The following is a 21,657-nucleotide window of genomic DNA, read 5'->3' as shown; positions in this document are numbered from 1 at the left end:
TAAAATTGTAATCTCATTTCGATGGTGACAGACGATATAAAGTACTTACAACACAGGCAATGATTAAAGTCAAACCATTTCGCTACTTTTACAGCTGATGATCATCTGTTTTCTATTTTCTCTTTAAGCCGCTTGATGTGTGTGCGATTTAATAAAAGCAGAGATATCAAGCAAATAGCTTTTATATCATGTATGTAGATATTACTTGATTGTTCATAAGCTGCTGTTCGGCGATTCACAAAGATAATGTCTCGAATTGCTGGAAAAGCAAATGCTGAGGTAAGTCTTAAGAATTGTAATCCAAGCAAATTATATAGAGAAATTTGACGAAGTCAGTCAATGTTGTCATAGAATATATATGAAAATCACACAAGGAGCCTACATTGATACGAACAAGCAAATTACAAAGAATGTCGCTGCCTCCATAACTAAGGGGAAAAACCTTAAAGATGAGGGGATGGCTAGCTATTATTCTGAAAATTCATTGTAGATCTAATGGCTAATAAATTTAGTACCAAATAGGAGACACTGTTGTATTTTGTCATATTAATCAGATATCTAAACAAAAAAAAAAAAAGATTACTTTAGTTTGTCAAGTTGAACCAATAGTTTGATGAAACATTATTTGAGCTGTAGAGTTAAATCACTTTCTGTTTCTATTTTTTTTTCATCATATAGTTACATTTGGGGCTTGAGCTAGCAACTCATCTTGGGCAGACACCCGCATGAAATATCAAGCCACCTAATAGAACTAGGCACATCAAAATTGAGTTGATGACATGCTGCATAAAGTACGTGCACGTGGGTGTGGCCCGTCCTTATCTATATGTTCTGTTTTAATAATTTTATTCTGTTGTACTGATCGTAATAGATCGTATAAAGTACTTATTGAACGAGCAATGATTAGAATCGAATCATTTTGAAACTTTAAACAGCTGGTAGGCATCCGTCTTCCATATTCTTAAGCCACTTGATGCACCTGCAATATTTCTAGACTATTTATAATTCCACTTTGTGGTCTTGGTTGAGGCGACTGGTCTTTGTTTTTATTTAATATTTGGCCGGTGACGACTTTTGCTACTAAGGAAGAAGACTCTGCATTTCACGGTTTACTTGGTAGTGGAACCATACTCTAAATTTTAAAATGCATCCTGCGAACAACCTACCTACGTTAGTACTTCGATTGTTTATTATTCCACGTTGTGCTCTTGATCAAGGCGGCTGGTCTTTTTCTATTTTAAATTTTGGCCTACAACAATCCACAATTCACAATAAATGGAATCACGTGAAGAGCAGTATTAATGGGCACCACGGCTCTTGAAAGAGCTGGTTAACTTGTATGTCGGTGATATATCCCAAGCACAGTCACTCCTAAGACCATCATTTTTTCAAATATTATTTTAAATGTTATTTTATAATTGATTTTGCCTTTATTACTACTTTAAGTTATTTATTTTTCACAATTTTGTAAATATTAATTTCGTTGTATCATGATTGTTTGTTAATATTATTTTTTATAAATATGAATATAATTAATAAGTTACCTAGAAAAACGTTAAAATGAGAAATGTTTATGACCTCAAAATGCGAGATTTATGATATATTTGACAATTATTTTGAATTAAAATTTAGATTGTAAGACATTCATGATTACTATGGTATGGATGAAAATAGTATCAGATATTGTTTAGAAGATAAACTAAGGTCTTGGGAAAATATAACTCAAAGACCGATAGTGACTATAGTTTAAACTTGGTTTTGTTGTAAAAGTGTGCTTCGGAATGTTAATCGTTACAGTCAATTAAGTAAAACCAATGACCAATTCAACCTCACAATTTTACAAAGAAAATTCATGAAAAACCTATACATACTTACATATATGTATAAATATATATAAAGCAATTCAAAAGCACTCAGTGAATCTCTTACCTTCTAAATTCCGATTCAAAATAATCGTCAAATATTCCATTAATCCTCATTTTTTAAAGAAATTTTGTAGAATGCAAATGACGCTTTTTCTCCACAATATGTAAATTATACTTGGCATTCTATCTTGCAATTACTCAACATGAATAATGTGATAATTTTATGTTAATGCTGCCATTTTCTTAAGAAAGGATTTGTTAAAAATTAAGTTATACTTTACGGTAAACAATTGTGCTTACTTAACCTGTTGGATTTGCATGACTATACAATCCTTAGCAACATACTTGCAAAGTGAACGCCCCTCATGTTATTTAATAAATCATGAATTTTTTCTGTTAGAAATTGGTCATAATAAATAAACAATTTTTAGGATTATTTTTACATTTTTTTCCCCTTATAATTAAGTTTCTTTTCACTTAAAGGGATAAATTGAGGGGCTTTGTGCCAACAAACCTGCAAAAATTTGAAAGATGATAAGTGAAAGGGAAGACTTATTTCAGCTAACAGTCAACAACAAAGTCAAACTATTTTGGTACTTTTACAGCTGGTAATCATCTGTTTTCTATTTTCACTTTAAGTCTCTTGATGTCCGTGCAATTTTAAAAAAGCAGAGATATCAAGCAAAGAGCTTGTATATAATGTATTTAGATATTACTTGATTGTTTTTTTTTTTTTTTGGTGACCGAGGATTTCGCCACATGCCTCTTGTGCCCGAACGGCTCCTGAGGACCAGGCTTCTATACCTTGGGGAAGACTAGCACAGTAACCCACCACCATGACTTCCCACTTAAATCGCTAGCAACGCAAAGTTTCGAACTCTCAACCTCAACGACGAGGGAGAGACTCTCAATTAACTACACTACCCACAGATGGGTGATATTACTTGATTGTTTATAGGCTGTTGGTCATCGCTTCAAAAAGATAAGGTCGCAAATCGCTGGAAAGGCAATACCGAGGCAAGTATTAAGAATTATAATCCAAGCAAATTATATAGAGAAATTTGACAGTCATTCAATGTCGTCAAAGTAGAATATATATGGAAATCACACAAGGAGCATACGTTGATACGGACAAGCAAATTGCAAAGAATATCACTGCCTCCATAACTAAAGGAAAAAACCTTAAAGATGAGGGGTTGGCTAGCTATTATTCTGAAAATTCATTGTAGATGTAATGGCTAATAAATTTAGTATCAAATAGGAGACGCTGTTGTATTTAGTCATATTGATAAGATATCTAAACAAAAAAGAAAAAGATTGCTTTAGTTTGTCAAGTTGAACCAATAATTGATGAACCATTATTTGAGCTGTTACATTTGGGGCTTGAGCTAGTAATCAAGATGAGTTGAATATGGGTTTGGACACACCCGCATGAAATATCAAGCCACTGAATAGAACTAGGCACATCAAAACTGAGTTGTTGACATGCTGTATAAATAACGTGTCATGTGGGTGTGGCCCGTCCTTATCTATATGTTCTCTTTTATTAATTTCATTTTGTTGTGCTGATCATAATAGATCGTATACACCTTTGACAGCTTGTAGGCATCCGTTTTTCATATTTTTAAGCCACTTGACACACGCGCAATATTTCAAGATTGTTTATAATTCTACTTTGTGGTCGTGATTGAGGTGACTGGTCTTTTTTTAATTTTAATATTTGGCTAGTGACGACTTGTGCTACTAAGGAAGAAGATTCCGTGTTTCACGGTTTATAATTCCACGTTGTGGTCTTGATCAAGGCGACTAGTCTTTTTCTATTTCGATTTTTGGCCTACAACAATCCGCAATTCACGGTAAATGAAATCACGTGAAGAGCAGTATCAATGGGCACCACATATTCATTCACATTAGCAATGGAATCATAGTTTGTCAACTATTTGAGAGTCCCAAGGCCACTCACGGCTCTTGAAAGAGCTAGTTAACTTGTATGTCGATGACATATCCCAAGCACACTCATTCCTAAGACTATAATTTTTATATATATTATTTTAAATGTTATTTTATAATAGATTTTGGCTTTGTTATTGCTTTAAATTAATTATTCAATTTTGTATTTGTTGTATCATGATTATTTGTTAATATTTTTTTTATATATCAATATTATTAATAATTTATATAGACAAACGTTAAAATGAGAAATATTTACGACCTCTCAAAATGAGAGATTTACAATACATTTGACAATTGTTTTGAATTAAAATTTAGACTATAGGATATTCACTATTACTATGGTACGGATGAAAACAGTATGAGATATTGTTTAAAAGATTAACTAAGGTTTTGGGAAAATATAGCTCAAAGACTGATGTTGACTGTTGACACCTATTTTTAAACAAAAAAAAAAAAAAAGAAAAGAAAAGAAAAGAAAAAACAAAAAAAAAAAATGCTTAGGGGTTGGGTCGGGCTGGATCCGGCTTGTCCGCCGCCTCTCTTTTCTCTCATGGCCCAAGCCGTTTCCCCTTGGGCTTGGCCCACGCCAGCTTCTTCCTCCTTCCTGGCCATCCTCGCACACGGGGGAACCTGGGGAAAAGAAAAAGCAGCAGGCAAAGGGGGACAGAGAAGATAAAAGAGAGTAGAGAAGTGGAGCAGAAGAGGGGAGGGGGGGAGAGCAGAAAGCAAAAAGAAAAAGGAGCAACAATGGAGTAGCAACGGAGGGCTAGGAGAGGATCGAGGGAGAGAAAGTAGAAGCAGAAGAATAGAACAGGGGCTTCTTCTGGGGGAAGAGGACCCGCTTGCCGCCCTCTTCCTTCCGGGGGGAGCTCCGAATGCCGACCCCCGGCACTTGACGTCGCTGCTGCCGAAGCTTCGCCCTACCTCAACCCGACGCCGATACAGCACCTGCAACCGCGAGCACCGCCATGCCAGCAGCCTAAGCCCCCCTCGTCGCGCCGCCACTGCCCTTGCAACCTACCCCCACAACTTGCCCGTCCCCTGCAGCTCGAAGCTGCAATGTCGCCGCTGCCTTCCAAATGTCAACCTACGGCACTCGCCGCTGCTGCTCCCGACGCCGAGCCAACCTAGACTAGAGGGAGAGGGAGGATGAACTTGGAGCCTCCGATCTGAAGATTCGAGGCAAGGGGTTGGCCAAAGGCCTAGATCTGATCGCGCTTGATCAGATCTGGGAGTCAATCGAGCTCTACCGCATCACTAGGCCGGCCGCTGCTGCTGTTCAATCACCGACGACACCGCTAGGCCACACCTCTCCAGCACTGTCGGCACTCAGCCTTCGACATCATCATGGTAAGCCCAACACCGCCCATCCTCGCAGACCCCAACGCCGTCATCCTCCACTTGAAACTCCAACCGTCGCCCGTCACGTCGTTGCTATCAAGTCACCGCTCGGTGATGTCCTAGCCAACCCCCCTTCCGATGCCGCAGATTGCCAGCTTTGAAGGCTCGAGAAATCCGGATCAACGAAGAGGAGGCCGAGTTGGAGTCGAGTCGGGCAAGGGTTGGCGTTCGGGTAGGGTTTCGGCCAAAAATCGGGTCGGGCGTGGATTTGAATCAGGTAGGGCTCCGGTCATAATGGGCCAAGTCGGTGGGCTCGGTTTATGTTTTGTTTTGTTTTTTTTTTTTTTAAGGAAAAGAATCACAGGCCAGGGGGATCCGAACCTGGTCCTTTAAAAAAAAAAAATATATATATATATATATATATTATAATATTAAAATAATATTTTAAAAATAAAAAAAATTAAATTTTTTTTTTAAATTTCGAAAATTAAAAAATTGCAGGGTTTGTTTAGAAATTGCAAAGTCTTGCTTTCTTAGTATAATTAGACATTTATTTTCTTACACATTGATTTTAGCGCATGTTTAATTTGCATAATTAATTATGTTTAATTGCACGTACTCCATTTTTACTGTAATTAGGATCTGGGTAGCTATGATTATTATTTTAATGATTGCGCACCTGCATGATCACTTCACATGTTAGTGGATAGATATAAAATCAATCCAAACTACCTGACAAAAATATTTCCTTTTAAAATTAACAAGATTAGGTACTGAAAGGGCACTAATTGGTTAATTAGTATAATCAAGTCCATGACCCTAGATTATCTGGTTGCATAGAAAGTGAGATATACTCACATACCTCACTTAGTTTCTAGCTAGCCCCAATAGGCTAGTGGCGACTCTTTTTTGTGAAATCCTTGAGAATACCCCAATGTCACATGAGATATGGGCTTGGGAGAGCCCGCGCCTAATCATGAGCTTTAGGTCCGTCTCTTAGGCAATATCTCTAAACCTGTTCTCTCCCTCCGAGGGGTAGGTCACGACACTGACTATAGTTTAAATTTGGTGTTGTTTTAAAAGCGTGCTGTGGAATGTTAATCATTACAGTCGATTGAGAAAACCAATGACCAATTCAACCTCACAGTTTTACAAAGAAAATTCATGAAAAACCTATACACACATATATATTTAGAACAATTAGTAAGTACTCCGTGAATCACTTACCTTCTAAATTCTGATTAAAAATAGTCGTCAAATATCCCATAAATCCTCATCTTTTCTAAGAAATTGTGCAGAATGCAAATGACGCTCGTTCTCCACAATATGTAAATTATACTTGGCATTCTATCTTGCGATCATTCAACACGAATAATATGATAATTTTATATTAATGCTGCCATTTTCTTAAGAAAGAACATGTAAAAAATTAACTTATTCTTTATGGTAAAAATTGTGCTTATTTAACCTGTTTGGTTTGCAGGACTATACAATTATTCCTCAGAAACTAGCTAGTTATCACACAAAAGATCCTTATCAACATACTTGCAAAGAGAAGGCCCCTCATGTTATTTAATAAATCATGATTTTTTTTTGTTAGAAATTGGTCATGATAAATAGACAATTAGTTTTACGTTTTTTTTATCCTTATTATTAAGTTTCTTTTCACTTGAAGGGATAACTTGAGGGGCTTTTTGCCAACAAACCTGCGAAAATTTGAAGGATAATACATGAACGGGAAGACTTATCTCAGCTAACAGTTTACATTAAATTCAAACCATTTTGGTACTTATTACACAGGCAACGATTGAAATCAAACCATTTTGGTACTTTTACAGGTAATCATCCGTTTCCTATTTTCTCTTTAAGCCACTTGATGTGATAGCAATTTAAAAAGGGCAGAGATATCAAGCAAAGAGCTTCTATATCATGTATGTAGGTATTACTTGATTGTTCATAAGCCACTGGTCGGTGATTCACAAAGATAATGTCTCGAATTGTTGGAAAAGCAAATGCTGAGGCAAGTCTTAACAATTATAATCCAAGCAAATTATATAGAGGAATTTGACAAAGTCATTCAATGTCGTCAAAGTAGAATATATACGGAAATCACACAAGAAGCCTACATTGATACAAACAAGCAAATTGCAAAGATTGTCGTTGCCTCCATAACTAAAGGGAAAAACCTTAAAGATGAGGGGATGGTTAGCTATTATTTTGAAAATTCATTGTAGATCTAATGACTAATAAATTTAGTATTAGATAGGAGACATTGTTGTATTTTGTTATATTAATCAGAGATATCTGAACAAAAAAAAAAAAAGATTACTTTAATTTGTTAAGTTGAACCAATAGTTTGATGAAACATTAATTGAGCTGTAGAATTAAACCACTTTTTGTTTCTATTTTTCATATATGTTGGCACCTAAATTTTGGCAATCAAGCTAGTTATTTATTGTATAAAAAATTAGGGGCTAAACCTAAACAAAATGTGACATCCTAAATTTTCAATCCTATTTTCTAGTGAATTAATTGGGCATTTCATTGACGCGTCTATAGGGCTGTTCTTAGAGTTGATCACTCTCGAGATAACTAGACCATTTGAGATAACTAGACTATCTAGGTAAGCCATTAGGGAATTTTAAGACAATAGATTTGAGAATTTGACAATGAATTGACTTCTCGACCGTTCTCATCTTTAGAGGCCATTACGGCACAGTTAAAAATCGATTTGAGATCAGAGATAGGTTGGTTCAATTGAGATGTGTGGCCGATTGTGGGTGACTCCACCAAATTGGAAAATTTTCGTCGACCGACACTAATTTGATTTTTACTATCGTTTTGGTACCTTGTGTCCATAATTGAATTTTCGAGATTTTCATGACAACCAAGAGTCGCCAATGTGTCGAGTTGGCTCATTGTGGCTCAAAGAAAATCCACCACGGGTCATTTGCCCAAAGAAGTTCTAAAAACTACCTAGTAGCCTAAGTCACGCTAAAAATGCACCAAATGGAAATTAACCGCTAATTTAAGTCTGATTTCAGAAATTGAAGATTTTGTCATGTTACAATAAATTCTGGAATCCACGACTCAGTCTCAGAAGATTTTTCTGACAATTGAGACTTTTTGGGAACCAGTCGGTTTAGGACCATTTTTGTTTAAGCAAGGCCAATGATTGTTTTTGATTGCAAAATTGTGAAGCATGATGGATGTATGGGTGAGGAAAAATGCCGAGATGATTGAGGGATGGCCAATTGAATTTTTTATGGTCAATTGTGATTGAATCAAGAGAGTATAAGAGTCCAATTAGAGGAAAGGACTTGCAAATTCGTGTGCCCCCTCTTCCCTAGCATTTTGGACCGTTTTACATGTCCAAGGAGGCATGGGTGACCCGTTGTGAGCCAAGGGATGATACTTGGCCTAGGTTGATTCTTGGGGATATTTTATTGGAAAATAAGGCCATATAGACTCCATACTCTCACTCATCTCTATCATCTCCCTCACTTTCTCTCACTCCACCGTCCACTCTACCCTCTCCCTCCTCCAAGCCGTGCGACCAGCCAATAGGGAAGAAGAGCCACAGCCGCCATGCCTGGATGCTAGATCGCCACCCCACCGTCACCGGTTTGCGAGCCACCGCTCGCACGCCACTCTGCCGCACGCTGTTGCCCCCTTGGCCGCTTCCGTCTCGTCCAGCAACTCTGTTTCTGGTCTATGGAAGCTCAACCGGAGCTGCCTTTCGCCGTTTCTTTGCCGGTAAAGCTGCGCTAAGGCCCGGTTTGGTCTATTCTTTCATTCCCGAGCAAGTTCCGCCTAAACCGAGTGATTTTTCTTCAATTTCCAATCAAGAGCAGCAAGTTTCAGAGTGGGTTTCCAGCCACCTCTTTGGCCCATTTTGAAGTGCTTGTGGGCCTCGGTTCCTAGGCCTGCTTTGGAAGAAAGTATTCCCCGTGCCGTTCCCATCGGTTTGATCCAACTCGCGTGTTATTCCAGTGAGTTTAGCTCACTAATCTTTGCTTAGTTTGCTAATGATGCTTAATGGTTGATTAGTATTAATTAAGTAGGATTAGGTGGTTAGATTATAATAGATTAATAATTATTAGTTAATTGCAATGCATGTTAGGTGATTAGACATAGACATTAGGGAGTAGAAATGCTCTATTATTTATTGAATGCATCTCGGGATTTTTCCTGACCTGTTTCGGGCTCTAATTAGGCATTACAGGCTAAATTTTATTTATTGCATTTATTTATTAATTTTTGAAATTATTTATTTATTTATTTATTTTTCGGAAATTAGGCTGGGATATCCAACAACCGAAATTTTGTGCTGATTGTCGTGGTGTAGTCCGTTTATTTATTTGAGCTCTACGTTGTGTTGAATTGAATTGATTGTGCAATTTGAGGAATTTATCTTATATTGAGTTGAATTCGAATAATTGATTGGTAGATGGCTGAGTATAATTATTTAGCACCAATAATGCTTGATGGGCTAAAATAGAGAGAATTGTGAGAGTAAAATGGAAATACTCTTGGCTAACCAATCTGGTACGATGTTATAGACATACGTAGTTCGGTGATTAAGGATATCACTGGCGAAAGTGGCGCCTTAAAGAACGCACGTAATTGTCTATTAAATACATCATTATGGACACGTGATTTAGTGATTAAGGATATTATTGGTGAAAACGACGCCTTAAAGAATGCACATAATTGTCTATTAAATACATCATTATGGACATACGTGGTTCGGTGATTTAGGATATCACTGGCAAAAATGGTATCTTAAAGAACACACATAATTGTCTATTATATACATCACATTGGCGAAAATGGCGCCAGAGAGAAAGAATGTACGTGATTTATGGAAATATGTGGTTCGGTGATTAGAGATATCACTGGCGAAAACGATGCCCGAGAGCATTAATGTAGCTCTATGACTAAGTATACTATTGGAGGTTATATAGTGTGAAGTGAAATGGCCTAAAAATGGTCCGACTGACATGTAACCGACTAAATCAATTGGTAAATGATTTGATCTGATGTCGTGAATTGACTGATTGCTTGATGTGATATATGAGGCATCTGTGTATAACCTTGAATTGTAGATTGGGACTGAGGCCAAGGTAAGTCCTCTGACCCGTGTGTGCATAAGCAGCCTGGATAGTGTATTGGTTTACTAATCAAGTCTTAAGGGGTAGAACTTGCTGAGGCGTAGTCTAATTGGTTATTAAATAACCATTTCAGGCCCGTAGATGGCAACGCCTCCACCTCCGCATCCTCCTATGCATTATGGCATTCCTGAAGCGAATGCCGAAGTTGCGTACCACTTCCTGATAGACCCCCACCCCAAAGGATTAGAGTATGTGTTGATAGAGTCCAAGATTTGGGTTGATGTGGGTAGAGATGACTTGGTGCCCCACGAGTATCAATCATGGTATCACCACTACCATGATGGGCGAAGAGAGTCCCATTCTGGAAGGTGATGTGCCTTTGTACGTCCTAGAGGCAGCATTCGGACTGGGGACAGAAGACCCTAAGGATGGGTCGGAAATGAATGCCAAGGATCCCAAGCTTGAGGGCGATGCTAAGTCACCAGTTTACTCAGCCGGGGGTGCTAACTGGAGTGATGTAGAAGAAGGGGAGATTGTCGAGCAGGAAGAGCTAGAGAAGGAGGAGCCAGAGGAGGAAGAATCGGAAGAGGACGAAGAGCTTGAAGAGAATGAGATTGATTTAGAAGAATCAGAGGATGATCAGGATGATCTTGAGTACGACTCGGATGAGGACTGAGATCCCATCCCGTTTTGTGTGAACCTTATGTTCATGTAGATAGGTGTGAGATCATACCTTTGTGAATAGTATGGTAAAATACTATGGGTTGTGCTATGTATAAAAGTAAGGTTGTGAATTTCATTATGAAAAATATGGCCCTACTTTTCTATCTAATTGCTTTATTGTCTAGGGATTTATAATTGCTTCCGCATGTGCTTATGAAAATGAAAAGGTCGGCGATACGTAGTCCTAGGATATCGCATTTAAAATCGACCAAGGTAAAGGATGCTTGTGTGTTTGAAGATCAGGGCATGACACAAAAAATATTAGTTAACATTGCATATCATTAGATAATAGGAACACTTGCATTAGTAGTTAATAGGCCCATATATTTTCATATTTATGAACCGGCGGATGGACTTGAATAAATGATTTCAAATTGGATTGATTGGACTGAACCCGGCGATAAAATTTGACCCAAGCTTGTAGCTGAAAATTATTGTGATTAACAAGGCTATTATTTTTGTCATCCGATGGGAGAATATTTCAAAATATTCTTACATATGAGATGGGTGGATTGCTTTATATTCAGGCATATCAATTTCGGTCAATAAAGAAAAGAAAGCAATCAGCATGGATTCCCGGTTATATTTGCACGTGCTCAGTTATTTGGGGAAGTGAATATAAAGGAGGAGCAAGGCGACGACAGAATATCGCCCACTGTTATTTGTATTTCTAATTTTGTAATGCAAGGAAAAACATACGAGGAGAACACATGACACGGATGCAGGAGATAATGGAGGAAATGTGGATTTTAACGATTCTTTTTTTTATTAAAATTTCCTTTTTTTCAGTACAAGGCAGGCACTATAAAAGGGGGCCTTTCTTCAGCTGAAGGGGGCCTTTCGACACGATCATACGAAAGAGAAAAGGGGAAAACTTAATAGGAGTGGTCTTCTTTTGGAGGTGCCTTCAACGGCGACCAACTCGACACCTACAAGCTTCCGCCCGCAGTTGCTCGACCGCCAACGACGACGCCGCACGACGCCTGTGCTCTTCGGACACCAACGACGTCACCCACTACGTCGCTCCCACCGGCGTGACCTGAGATCGTAAGCTGCCCTGAGACGTCTCCGCTGTGTTGAACTGAGATCATCGCCACCCCACCATCGTCGTCGTCCCCTCACCGCTGCATCTCCTCAGTCACGGACCAGTCTCACCAGTGCTTCCATCTTGCACGGATCAAGGCGGCCCCCGGCAAAGGAGTTCCCGTTGACCTGTTCGGTCAATTGCTAGCGTTTCAGACTAGGCCTAGCGGCGCAGAGCTTCGCTACGTAGCTCCAATTTTTCTCTGGCCAGCATAGTGCTTCTGCGGTGGTCCAGTTCGACGCTGAGGGTGTTCCGTGCTTGAGAAAGCCCATCATTGCCATTGAGGTCTTCTCGTGGCTGCCCGTCGCTGTGCTGGTCATCCTTGTTGACTTTGCCAAGCCAAGTCAGTGAAGCGCGGACCACCACTTGAGATTTGCTATTGCTTATCGAACGAGGCAACATCGTTGAGCCATCCCGCAATCTGTGTTCGCCCGGACTCGGAAACTTATCCGCACAATAATCTGAATTAGGTAATTATCCTGTTTATCATCAATTTGATTGAGAATATTATATGATTCCTGAATTTGAGTGATTCGGTATATTATGATATATCCTATTAGATATTAGATATATTTTGTTAGATATTAGAATATTCTGTTAAATATTTACTTAAATAATACAATATCAACAAAATCCTAAGATATCCTTCAAGTTAGGAAATTTTTCTATAAGAGATGCAGTGCTCAAGATATGGAAAATCTTCCATCTTATCCATAATCTATTTGAATACAATCATTGATTTACATGTTTCCAAATTTGAATAGATAAGTCCTCCATCAATATCCGTAACAACTTGGATATGATTATTGATTTATTTTGTCTCCTTATTGAGATAAATAACATAAGATTGTAGATTGCATTATCTAATTATATGTCTATCCATTATTTGATTGCTTGCTTTAAAGAAGAAAACCCAAAAAAATATCTTTGAATTAGATTTGATTCTTGCTAGAATATTGCTTGTTTTAGGCTAGATCGCATATTTAGATTAGGGTATATCTTTATTCCGAATTTTCAAAATAAAAAATACCAAAAACATTGTTTTAGAATGATAGATTTCCTTTTCCTTAATTAAAATTGCATGTTTAATTATTGGGTGATTTTAATTTCCGATTTTAATTAAAAAAGAAAACAAAAAAATATACATGTGTCAAGTAAAATTAGGTTATGCCTTGCACATTATTTAGTCACTGCATGTTTAGGATCATTTAAATGTGTGGCATATTATAATAGCATTAATATTTGCTTGTCATTAGATTAGGTCATGTAAGTAATGTAGTATGATAGATAGTTTGCATATTAGGTTGCACATTGCATGTCATGTTAATATAGATACATTTTTGTACATCATTGCATTGCATTAGATTAGGTTTATAAAATCCTAAAAGATTGAGTGATTGTGTGCCAATTAGAAATCATATTTGGGGCTATTAATGTGAATTCTAAGCTAACATTGTAGATGTTTTTGTTCATATTATTTTATTGGGTATAAATTTGATGGATTACACACCCGCATGGCCAGCTCATATGCATTTTTTCATGGAAAGAAAGATACCAAAATGAATCTAGTGTAATCAAGTCTCCATTCTTAAAATCTCTTGTTCTCTTGTTCGGAGTAGAATACTTAAAGGTGTCTAATCAACCAAACATAAACTATTTAATGGCGATTTCTAATTGAAAAGTCATTTACATGTTAAAAATTTGAATCTAAGTTGCAAATTAGTATGGGTTTAGTAATCAATTAATCAAACCCTAGGTCATTCATCAAATTAGGTCGTGACAATATAGTTACATTTCGGACTTGAGCTAGTAATCAAGATGAGTCGAACATCGGTTTGGTGCAAATCATAGAGACTCGCACAAAATATCAAGCCCCTTAATAGAACTAGGCACATCCTGAAATTCAGTTGATGACATGCTGAATAAAGTCTGTGCCATGTGGGTGTGCCATGGGTGTGGCCCGTCCTTATCTATATGTTCTCTTTTAATAATTTCATTTTGTTGTACTGATCATAATAGATCTTATAAAGTACTTATTGCACGAGCCATGATTAGAGTTGAATCATTTTGGCACTTTTAACAGCTGGTAGGCATCCGTCTTCCACATTTTTAAGCCACTTGATGTGCAGGCAATATTTCTAGATTGTTTATAATTCCACTTTGTGGTCGTCATTGAGGCGACTGGTCTTTGTTTTATTTTAATATTTGGCCAGTGACGACATTTGCTACTTAGAAGATTCCGCATTTCACGGTTTACATGGTAGTGGAATTGTACTTTAAATTTTAAAATGCATCCTGCAAACAACCTACTTGCATTAGTACTACGATTGTTTATAATTCCACGTTGTGGTCTCAATCAAAGTGACTGGTCTTTTTCTATTTTAATTGTTGGCCTACAGCGAGCCACATTTCACAATAAATGAAATCACGTGAAGAGCAGTATCAATGGGCACCACACAATCATTCACATTAACAATTGAACCATAGTCTGTCAACTTTTTGAGAGTCCCAAGGCCACTCGCAGCTCTTGAAAGAGTTGGTTAACTTATATATCGGTGACATGTCCCAAGCACACTAACTCCTAAGACTATAATTTTTCATATATTATTTCAAATGTTATTTTATAATCGATTTTGCCTTTTTACTACTTTAAGTTAATTATTTTTTCATAATTTTGTAAACGCCAATTTTGTTGTATCATGATTGTTTGTTAATATTCTTTTTTATAAATATGAATATAACTAATAAGTTATATAGACAAACATTAAAATAAGAAAATTTATGATCTCAAAATGAGAGATTTATGGAATATTTGACAATTATTTTGAATTAAAATTTAGATATGAAGACATTTACATTTACTATAGAATAAATGAAAATAGTACGAGATATTGTTTAGAAGATAAACCAAGGTTTTGGGAAAATATAACTCAAAAACCAATGCTGACTATAGTTTAAACTTGGTGTTGCTATAAAAGTGTGCTTCGATATGTTAATCATTAAAGTCAATCAAGTAAAACCAATGACCAATTCAAACTCATAGTTTCACAATGTATGTGTGTATGTATGTATGTATGTATAAATAAATATATAAAGCAATTCGTCAAGTACTTCGTGAATCTCTTTCCTTCAAAATTCTGATTCAAAAAAATCATTAAATATTCCATAAATCCTCATCTTTTCTAAGAAATCGTGCAGAATGCAAATGACACTTGTTCTCCACAATATGTAAATTATACTTACTTGGCATTCTATCTTGCAATTACTCAACATGAATAATGTGACAATTTTGTGTTAATGCTGCCATTTTCTTAAGAAAGGATATGTAAAAAAAATTAACTTATACTTTACGGTAAACAGTTGTGCTTACTTAGCCTGTTTGATTTGCATGATATTCAATTATTCCTCATAAACTAGCTAGTTATCACACAAAAGATCCTTAGCAACATACTTGCAAAGAGAACGCCCCTCATGTAGTTTAATAAATCATGATTTTTTTGTTAGATTTTGGTCATAATAAATCGATAAGTTTTGGGATTAGTTTTACATTTTTTTTCCTTACAATTAAGTTTCTTTTCACTTAAAGGGATAACTCGGGGGGTCTTTTTGCCAACGAAGCTGCAAAAATCTGAAAGATAATACATGAAAGGGAAGACTTATTTCAGCTAACAGTTAACATTAATCGATTTAAGGGTCAAAGTTAGCCCTAGCCTAAATATGTTAATATGTAGAACATTATTAAAAATTGCTATTCAATATTTAAATAAAAAAAACAAGGCTATTTTCTTTTTTGTTCTAGAGCTATTTCAATTTGTATATTATTTTGAAAATTGAACTTCACTTTTTTTTTCCTGTTCAATTAACTTAATTGTGATATTATTTCTATATTTTCAATATGATTTCATGGATCCGCACAAGGAGCTGGTTTAGGACTGATACCTAATTAATATGGAAGGATAGATTAGGTTTGTCTAAGATCCATAGTCCGTTGTCCATTTGATTAGCAGACCATGCATGAGTCTTGTGAGTTGGGTTTTCCTTCCCAGTAAAACACTACTTCAGAAAATGATATATGAACTCCTATTTTATTATTGATATAAGAAGTGATGACTCTCGCAGCTTCTCATCTCTCTTTAAAAATAAATTTTATAAAATGAACCGTATGTCCTAGGATTAGTCTACATCCAATGTCATCAATCCCGTTGGAAATCATCATCCCCAAATTGTATTATCGTTTAATTCGAAATGAATTCTAACCCGAGTAGTAAACTATATTTCACCAAAGAACATATCTTTGAATTTTACGGAAGGGGTTTAGTGGGAGTTGCAATCAGCGTAATAACGAATATGAACAGTAAATTTAAAGGTAAAAGGTATTTGTAAAAGCCTTTTTATACTCCAATAATCATAACCGCTCATTTAGACTTAACTATTCTAAATGTAGATGTAATAGCATACCTGAGATTCTAGGTCTCATATCCGCACACCGACTCTATTCTAAATGTAGTTGTAATAGCAAACCTGAGACTCTAGGCCTCATATCCGCACACCGATTCTATCCACAAGCTATCACAACTCTTAAAGTGCCATTGGGTTTACCATTGCTCATTTGCTCGGTGCCTTTATCTTCAATCGACATCTTCACCATCTCCTTTCTTCTTTTCCCTTTGTCCAACGCTTGGGCAAATTTGGGAGTCGATAATCGTCGACCAATCTCTGTTGTACGTCGACAATTGTATCTCTAGGTCATCTGTAGTCACTGTTCATGGTCATCCATAAGCGCTTCTATTATCCTTAACTTACCAACAACCATATCAATTGTCAGGAACTCTATACCCACTTAAATTGACATCATGTCATTTACAAAGACTTGATCATTTTTCGGTATAAAAAATTATACATTTGGCTACAAAAGTATATTCCATAATCAAGCAACTATCATGTGATTGGAAAAAAATCTTTATTCTAAAAGCTACAGTACAACATGTTACATAAAATGTACAACCAATCATATGGGATTTACACATTGAATGATATATTTCCATCTACTTATTTGTATGGTTGCCAATTTAGAAAGTTAAGCTCACTTGAGTATATCAATTGGCTAAATTCTCAACATAAAAGCGCACGATCATGGACTTATCATGTATTGCGTGCCACTTGACTTTCGCCATTATAATGACTAAAATCCTTAGTATCTATTTAGACTAAACTCTCGTCATGGATGATTGTAGACCTGCTGTGCATTACGTGCCGTGATGCTACTTGATTTCTACACCATAGTATGGTGTCATCAACAATTATGCATTTAGTCATATTTACTTATTATACATGCATAGCCGTGTAATATAACCCTCTAAAAATTTATTATTTTTGTTCTACAGAAATTTTGTAATTATGGATAGTTTTTTAATTTCCTATTGATTTGCTATCAGTTGTTTCTTTTACTTTCGATTATTTATTTATTTGTAAGTCATGTAGAGAACCCTATGTATATACACACACCTTGTTCAATGAAGGGTATCCATGCATTTTTAAGCTCTTTATACAACTCGACATAATCTGTAATATAAAATATCTATAGAGATATGTTAAAGTAATCTTTATAAACGATTTGCTAAAGTTCAAAATACAATTGATATTCAAATAAACAATATATGCTCAAGAATTAGGGATTTGTTAAAGTGACCATCAAAATCAAATTGTCGGGAAAAGCTCACACGTGAGCGTGCTGGCTCGACCTCAAGAGAGTTTTACCATATATATTTTTTCCTAGTTAATTAAATTTATTTAAATAACTCAACTATTCTATTATTTAAATACATGGAGGATGCCCAATAACAAATAACTTTTAATTTATCCAGGTCAAGCGCAAATTTGGAACATTGTGGATCTTCTGTAAGACCGAAATAATCAAATCGTGAGATTTGCTTAGTCCAAGCAAGAACTTGCACGGTAAAAGATCTTTCCATACTTTAGAAAAGAGAAATCTGCATTTTAGTCGGTAAAAGTTGTTTCCAATGCATCTTCCGTCATTAAAAGCTTACTTCGGAGGGTCCTAAAAACCCCTAGGAGGACTTATTTTATCTGTAGCGTGCTTGCACTAAAGGGGCAACTCTTGGGCTCGAAGAATTCGCACGTGAACAATATCAATAGAAACATTTTTAGAACCATGCATATTAATCATAGCTTTCATTTTATTCATGTGTTCTGATATACAACATTTAGTAGTATGAGAAGTCCCAATTCACCACGCGTTGTGCAGATATGTTTGAAACTATATGCACCTTAGTTTGACCAAAGTTATGGTGACATCATTGGCACCAACCAGGACTTCTATTGCTGTATGCTTTCTTGTCTAATCAACCAGGCATCGCTCATTAGAGGTGTCATGTACATTTCAAATTCGAATCGCTGGATTAACGCAAGCCCCCACATGCAAATATTTCGATATTAATATAACAAGAAAGATTAAATATGTTTCTTCATGAATTTTCTTAAGTACTCTGGAAATTCCAAGGGTCCGCATGCGCTTTTGCCTTGGTATATGGTCCACATGTTGTCACGTGAGTGTAGCCTGTCCTTGTCCGTTTGTTCTTTTTGTCAATTACATTTTGTTATGTCCACGATGACAGAGAAATCATCCATTTCTGTGACTCGATTTTTTGTAAGTCCACCATAGCTGTCTGGATTGAGGTGTCCACAGCGGTCTTTTTCTATTTTTATTTTTGGCTAGTGATGGCTCTAAGTTTTCAGATTGTCGAGGATTTGATTGGGGTTTAGTTAACGCTTTAAGTAAGATTTGGTACCGAGCTCCATAGTCTATAACCTTCTCTCCTTTCTTCTTCGTGATTTGGGTCTTCGTTAAGATTCCAAATTGTTGGATCTCTAGTTCTAAATCTTGGCCGTTGATGATCAAATATTCCAGCAAAAAAGTTTCTTTGTTTGTTTCTCCTTTCATTGCTCTTCGGTGATCCTTTTTTGCAGTCAAATCTCTTCCGGTCGTCTTCTTGCTCTTGTTTCTCGGGGGCCAAAGGAAAAAAAAAAAAAAATCAAAGAGAAAATGTCGCTCGATTCCGCCGTTGCTGTTGCATGGGATGTCTTGAAGATGGTAGTTATTCCCATCAAGCATCAATTTGGATACGTGATATCCTCCAAGAGCTACGCCCAAGATCTTCAGAAGGAAGTCGAGAAGCTGGCGTACGAGGCTGAGAGGATCGATAATGCCAGCCGAAGTGGCTAGAAACAATCTTCGGAAGGTCCGCTATCTGGTCGTGAAGTGGCAGGAAAGTGCGGAGCAGGCCTTGAAAGAGGCGCGAGACCTATTGCGTGACTTTGACGAGGCAGAGCAAGACTTGCTGCTATGGGACTCTTCCCAACCCCAATTGTCGCTATCAATTCAGCAAGAAGGCGAAGGACATGATTAAGGGCATTCAGCGACTAGCTCAAGAAGGCAGTGAATTCAGAGACATCTCCTTCAGCGATCCTGCTCCAGGGAATGTCGCCGCTCCTACTTCAGCTGGGAGAGAAGGCAAAGATGTTGTCCAGTCGACCACTGCGATGGCCTCCACTTCTTGTGCCTCGACGTTGATTAAGCTTAAGGACGATGGCGTCTTTGAATCCAGAACTTCGATCATACAGGACATCATGGACGCCCTTGCTGATAACAGCAATAGTGTGGTTGGGGTTCATGGAATGGGCGGGGTCGGCAAGTCCACCCTTTTGGTGGATGCCGAAAGGAGAATAAAGGAAGAGACCTTGTTTGATCAAGTCACAAAGGCCGACGTGTCAGCAAATCCAGACATCAGGAGGATTCAAGAAGAGATTGCGCACGAGTTGGGCCTGGACATCAAGAACGAAGAGTTTGTCAGCGTGCGAGCGAAGCTTCTGTGCAAGAGGTTGGAAGCTGAAGGGAAGAAAAAGAAGGTCCTCATAATACTGGACAACCTATGGGAGCGGCTCGACTTGAAATCAGTTGGCATTCCTTGCGGACATGACAACAAAGTCATCGGATGCAAGTTGTTGTTGACGTCAAGAGATCGGAATGTTTTGGAAAGGGAAATGTGCTGTGACAGGGATTTCCTTCTTGCTGGGCTGCAAGAGGAAGAGGCAAGAGGTTTGTTTGAGAGGATGGCGGGAGACAAAGTTCATGATGACAAGTTCAAACCCTTGGTGGATGAAGCACTCCACAAATGTGCAGGTTTCCCTTTCCTAATTATTGCAATGGCCAAATATTTTAAAAACTCTCTTTTATCTGATTGCAAGGATGCTTTGAAACAAATTGACATGTCTACAAACAAAGGAATCAGTAAGGTAATAAATGATATGTTGCAATTGAGTTATGATCATTTAAAAGATGAGGAAGGTGAGGAGGCAAAGTCTTTGTTACGACTTTGTGTTGCTTGTGGTGTCTCTAAGCCATATCTGGAGGACTTGGTGAGGTACGGTGTGGGTTTGAGGTTATTTCGAGAAGATAGTAGCATGGAGGAAGCTAGAGATAGGTTGAACTCACTTATCCATACTTTGCAAGCCTCTTCCCTTTTGTTAGATGATGAAGATGCTAATGGTTTCAAGATTCATGACTTGGTTCGTGGGTTTGTTGCCTCGGTTGCATTAAAAGATCACCCATTTCTCGTTTTGAAAGATGAAAATAAGTTGGTAGCAGAGTTGTCGAAGGATAAGCTCAAAAGTTATAAGGCGATATGCTTTCCCAATGTTAACTTGGAGGAGCTTCCCAAAGATTTAGATTGCCCTGAATTGCAAATGTTTCTGTTGTTCACAAATGAAGAATCTCTTCAAGTCCCAGATTCATATTTCAACTCTATGAGATATCTCATGGTCTTACATCTTAATGGGATACATCTTAGTCATTCGCCTTCACCATTTCAATTCTCAGAGAACTTACACACTCTATGTCTTGATTTTGTTTGTTAGATAATTTGGCCATTCTAGGTGAGCTAAAAGGGCTACAAATTCTTAGCTTTAATACTCCAAATGTTCATCGATTGCCGAAAGAAATTGGGCAACTAGTAGAGCTGAGGTTGTTAGACTTGAGCTATTGTTCACAACTTGAGATAATTGAACCAGGTGTACTTCAAAGCTTGATCAAATTGGAGGAGTTATATATGAAGAATAGCTTTCATCAATGGAATGACAAGGAGCAAACTCCACCAACTAATGCCGGTCTTATTGAGTTGAATAACATGAAGAAACTCTGCACTCTACACGTATCCATTCCCAATCCAAGTTTGCTCCTAGAGGATCTAAACTTCAAGCAATTAACCAAGTATGAAATCCAAATAGGTAATGCACAACACTGGAGCAAGTACAAAGGATCGAGGACATTGGATCTCAAGTTGGATCTAATAAGCAATATTCTTCAGAAAGGATGCATACAAAGTATTTTACATAAAACCGACACTCTATTTTTGGATGGGTTGAACAAAACTAAGCAAAGTGTTTGTGCATTATCCCAAGAAGGTTTTCCAAATTTGAAGCATCTAGAGGTCCAGAATAGTCCTCTATCCAAAATATCCTCCAATGGCCTTCCCTTATTACTTTTAAGACATTGGAGTCG

At 37.2% G+C, this 21,657-nt stretch overlaps 2 protein-coding genes and 1 long non-coding RNA gene across 4 annotated transcripts; all 3 read left to right on the top strand.

Moving 5' to 3' along the window:
- Positions 1-4,533: 4,533 nt before the first annotated feature.
- LOC120295756 (glutamic acid-rich protein-like) lies at positions 4,534-11,105 on the top strand. Of its 2 annotated transcripts, none has more exons than XM_039317316.1 (2): positions 4,534-5,436; positions 10,407-11,105. In XM_039317316.1, exon 2 carries the CDS (start codon positions 10,554-10,556, stop codon positions 10,947-10,949), a length of 396 nt encoding a protein of 131 aa, XP_039173250.1. In that variant the 5' UTR covers positions 4,534-5,436; positions 10,407-10,553; the 3' UTR covers positions 10,950-11,105. The 2 variants fall into 2 exon arrangements, with proteins under 2 accessions (XP_039173250.1, XP_039173251.1); XM_039317317.1 differs by lacking the exon at positions 4,534-5,436 and adding an exon at positions 8,167-9,151.
- Positions 11,106-11,860: 755 nt separating this feature from the next.
- LOC120295755 lies at positions 11,861-19,108 on the top strand. The gene is made up of 2 exons (XR_005553138.1): positions 11,861-12,550; positions 17,945-19,108. It is a non-coding gene; the product is annotated as an uncharacterized LOC120295755 (long non-coding RNA).
- Positions 19,109-19,499: 391 nt separating this feature from the next.
- On the top strand, positions 19,500-21,014 carry LOC120295654 (disease resistance protein At4g27190-like). Its single transcript, XM_039316942.1, has one exon. The coding sequence runs from the start codon at positions 19,500-19,502 to the stop codon at positions 21,012-21,014; it is 1,515 nt and encodes a 504-aa protein (XP_039172876.1).
- The last annotated feature ends 643 nt before the right edge of the window (positions 21,015-21,657 follow it).

The sequence above is a fragment of the Eucalyptus grandis genome, chromosome 7 (assembly GCF_016545825.1).
Source record: "Eucalyptus grandis isolate ANBG69807.140 chromosome 7, ASM1654582v1, whole genome shotgun sequence".
Taxonomy (NCBI): domain Eukaryota; kingdom Viridiplantae; phylum Streptophyta; class Magnoliopsida; order Myrtales; family Myrtaceae; genus Eucalyptus; species Eucalyptus grandis.
This window is presented reverse-complemented; position numbering and strand designations above follow the sequence as displayed.

Excerpts from the sequence above, each read along its gene's own strand:
- LOC120295756 (XM_039317316.1), top strand. The coding sequence starts at position 10,554 with ATGTGGGTAGAGATGACTTGGTGCCCCACGAGTATCAATCATGGTATC.
- LOC120295654 (XM_039316942.1), top strand. The coding sequence starts at position 19,500 with ATGATTAAGGGCATTCAGCGACTAGCTCAAGAAGGCAGTGAATTCAGA.